This window comes from Octopus bimaculoides, chromosome 25 (assembly GCF_001194135.2).
Source record: "Octopus bimaculoides isolate UCB-OBI-ISO-001 chromosome 25, ASM119413v2, whole genome shotgun sequence".
NCBI classification, from domain to species: domain Eukaryota; kingdom Metazoa; phylum Mollusca; class Cephalopoda; order Octopoda; family Octopodidae; genus Octopus; species Octopus bimaculoides.
The window spans coordinates 35192162-35195267 of record NC_069005.1 but is presented as its reverse complement, the minus strand read 5'-3'; the positions used below and the strand labels follow the sequence as shown (position 1 = coordinate 35195267).

The window sequence follows — 3106 nt, the reverse complement described above, 5'->3', positions numbered from 1 at the left end:
TATATATATACATATATATGTACACACACATATATATATATATGTATGGATGTATATGTGTGTGTGTATATATATATATATATATATATATATATATATATCTACACACACACATACATATCAAACAGCTTTCTGCATATTTTCCATTTCTTTAACTTTCACTCGTGATGCTTTGATCAAGCTGAAACTGTAGATGAATCTATTTCTCAGAACCAGGCTTGGGAAGGGATGAGGGGGTGGGGACTATGTGTTTTTGTTTGACCTCTATAAATGTTTGTTTTTTTTCTTTTTCCCCCTATATTTTTCCAGGCATCAATTGGTCCCTCTCTGTCAATGATGATGTCCCCAGAGGAGCTGCTGTCAAATATAACCGTTCCTTGTCGTCCCTTTTAATATTGCGTGGTGAACAGTTGGCCACGGCTGATACTACATTATTCCAAGACCAAAGGCTTTACACACCCTGGACACTTCCAGACCTCAGTTTCACCAAATGGCACCAACCACGATCATTTCAGCATTATGACAAATCTGCTACTTTGGTGAGCAACAGTCAGATGACAGCCAAACCACTGGACCATGTGGTCAGTCGGGCCTGGGATATGTTCTCTGCCAAAGCCTTCTTTCATCAATATTGTGATTATGGACTCACTGCCTCTGATTTCTTAGACTCTTTTGCTTGCTTGGAACAAATCATTGCTAGTTATGCCAGTTTGTAAAGGATCACACTGAACTGTGAGAGTGGTGAGGGAATAGAGAGAGAGAACTGTAAAGGGGAGAATCATCTCTCCCACACTGGGGAGCTGCACCAGACTCCAGTCTGATTTGGTATACTTTCTATGGTTAGATGCTCTTGCTAATACCAACATATATATGTGTTTGTGTTTGTGAAGGCATGTGGCCCAGTGGTTAGGGTGTGACACTCATGATTGCTAGATAGTGGGTTCGATTCCTAGACCACGCAGCACATTATGTTCTCGAGCAAAACACTTCAGTTCATGTTGCTCCAGTCTACTTAGCTGTAGACTGCTCACCTAGCCACTGGGGTGGCATCATTCAAAGACAGTGAAGTGCATTGTGACCAGTGATGAATAACATCAGATAGTCTGGTCAATACTGGGAGTTAACATGGCATCTCCTAACGACAAAATAAACTTCATGTAATCAAGCTATCCTTGGCCTGAAACATATGTAGCCTGGATTTGATCTCTTCCTAATTTTTGGATCCTTTTTTGCACATACGGCCACCCCAGTTGCTAACTGTGAACTATAAAATAACTTTTTGCAGCTTATTGTCCTTTGCTATGGGAAAAATTCATAACCTTCTCTGCCAATAAACCATTATTGTTCTTGAAAGTTATTTTTTTATACCTTCTACTATGGACTGCTTGAAGCTTATTAACTTCCTACACCTTGACCCTTAGGTCTTACCTTTACATATCTATCTATGTCTATCAATATTCTCCTTGTACTTATAATTACACTTTCCAAGTGTGAGATCTTAAATGACTTCTGAGCCCTGAAAGGCGTTTGAAGAGCTGATCCCAAATATGGCAGCAAGGTCCCATTTCAACATTGGCTCCCATATCCTGTTCGTCTGTTATGAATATTCAAGTTCTGCTCCACATGACTTGCAGGTTTCTTGACAGACATTTGAATGAAATTCTAATAGTTCGTGTACACCTTACCCACATGGCCATGCTGGTGCAATCTTGGGTGAAATATCTAAAGAACATTTAAAGGAATGAGAAACTCTCGTAACACTTGATATTGATCTCATTTTTACAAACTTTTCTTGTGGCTTTTCTGTCCTTCTTACTGACCATGATGCCATCTGATTTCCACCTGACAACATAGATCTCTTGGAGTAACATCTCTAAGCCACATTCTAAGAAATCGACCAAGACCTTAAATGACTTCTTTATTCTTTCTAACACATAAATGTTGAGCTATTTTGTTTTTATTCTGAAATGTCATTATTAACAATAATCTCTTTTTGGCTAATAAAGAAAAGATTATTAACAACAGTCTTTATTTGATTTTTTTTTTGTCCTTGTTGGAATGAGATAGACTCTGTTATTGTCTTATCAAGACAGTCTCTGCCAAATATGTTAAACTCATCAAAAATTACACATTTGGCTGTGTGGTTAACAACAATACTTTGCAACCATTTCATCTTAGGTTCAATCTCACTATACATCTTGGGACACAGGACACAGAGGACTCTATTAATGGGACACAGGACAAGTAGCTTCTTGATTCCAAATCAAGAAAGTTTTTCTAAGTGTAATTTGTTGGAAACTATGAGGAAGACAGTTCTTGGCAGGTTGACTTGATGTTTCACCACCACCACCAGTTGCAAAATCTATTTTGCCCCGTGTCCCATTAGTAGAGTCATATCTACCTTGTGTCCCATTAGTAGAGTCCTCACAGTCCTGTTTCCCATTAGTAGAATCCTGTTTCCCATTAGTAGAGTCCTGTTTCCCATTAGTAGAGTCCACTCTGCCCTGTGTCTCTTTGTTATGTTTCTGTGAGTCCCGCTGTATCACTGTCTACTTCCTTCTATATTTTTGCATAAAAGTCACCACTTCTCTCTGCTTCCCCACGATTCTCTCTCAACACAATCATAACAAAACACTAAAAGTAATGATTCATTATTTTATTGCAGTCTTTAGGTTTACATATTTCTGTAATTTCGTTTTCTTTGTTTTTTCTGTTGATAACACTGTACTTCATACATGATACAGTTCCATGAGTTCACCTGAACATTTGAGGTCAACTCTTGCTGTAGATGTTGTTACCTTGTAATACATTACAGCTGAACAGTCTGGAGTTCGATCCCTGACCACAGCACAATATAGCTAAGGGGTTAGGAACGACATAGCTAACACCGAAGAGTCAGGGACACACGCGGTTGATGTTTCTGTTTAATCTCTTTTTGTTTTTTAAATATATTTTTTGAAAAATATTTTTTTCGTCCCAAGATGAAGTTCATATATATACAGAAACATATCGACAGACTGATGCATGAATGTATAGAGGAGTACACACACACACACACACACACACACACAAAGAAATATAACATAATATATATATATGATTATAT

At 37.9% G+C, this 3106-nt stretch overlaps 1 protein-coding gene across 1 annotated transcript in view; it reads left to right on the top strand.

The window, feature by feature from the left end:
* The window catches only part of LOC106867937 (tubulin delta chain), a 6420-nt gene extending 4396 nt beyond the window's left edge, over window positions 1–2024 (top strand). Inside the window, exon 4 of the mRNA XM_052976668.1 lies at window positions 211–2024. Coding sequence (XP_052832628.1) covers window positions 211–716 — 506 coding nt within the window. The 3' untranslated portion in view covers window positions 717–2024. The remainder of the gene's footprint in view (window positions 1–210) is intronic.
* Window positions 2025–3106: the final 1082 nt, after the last annotated feature.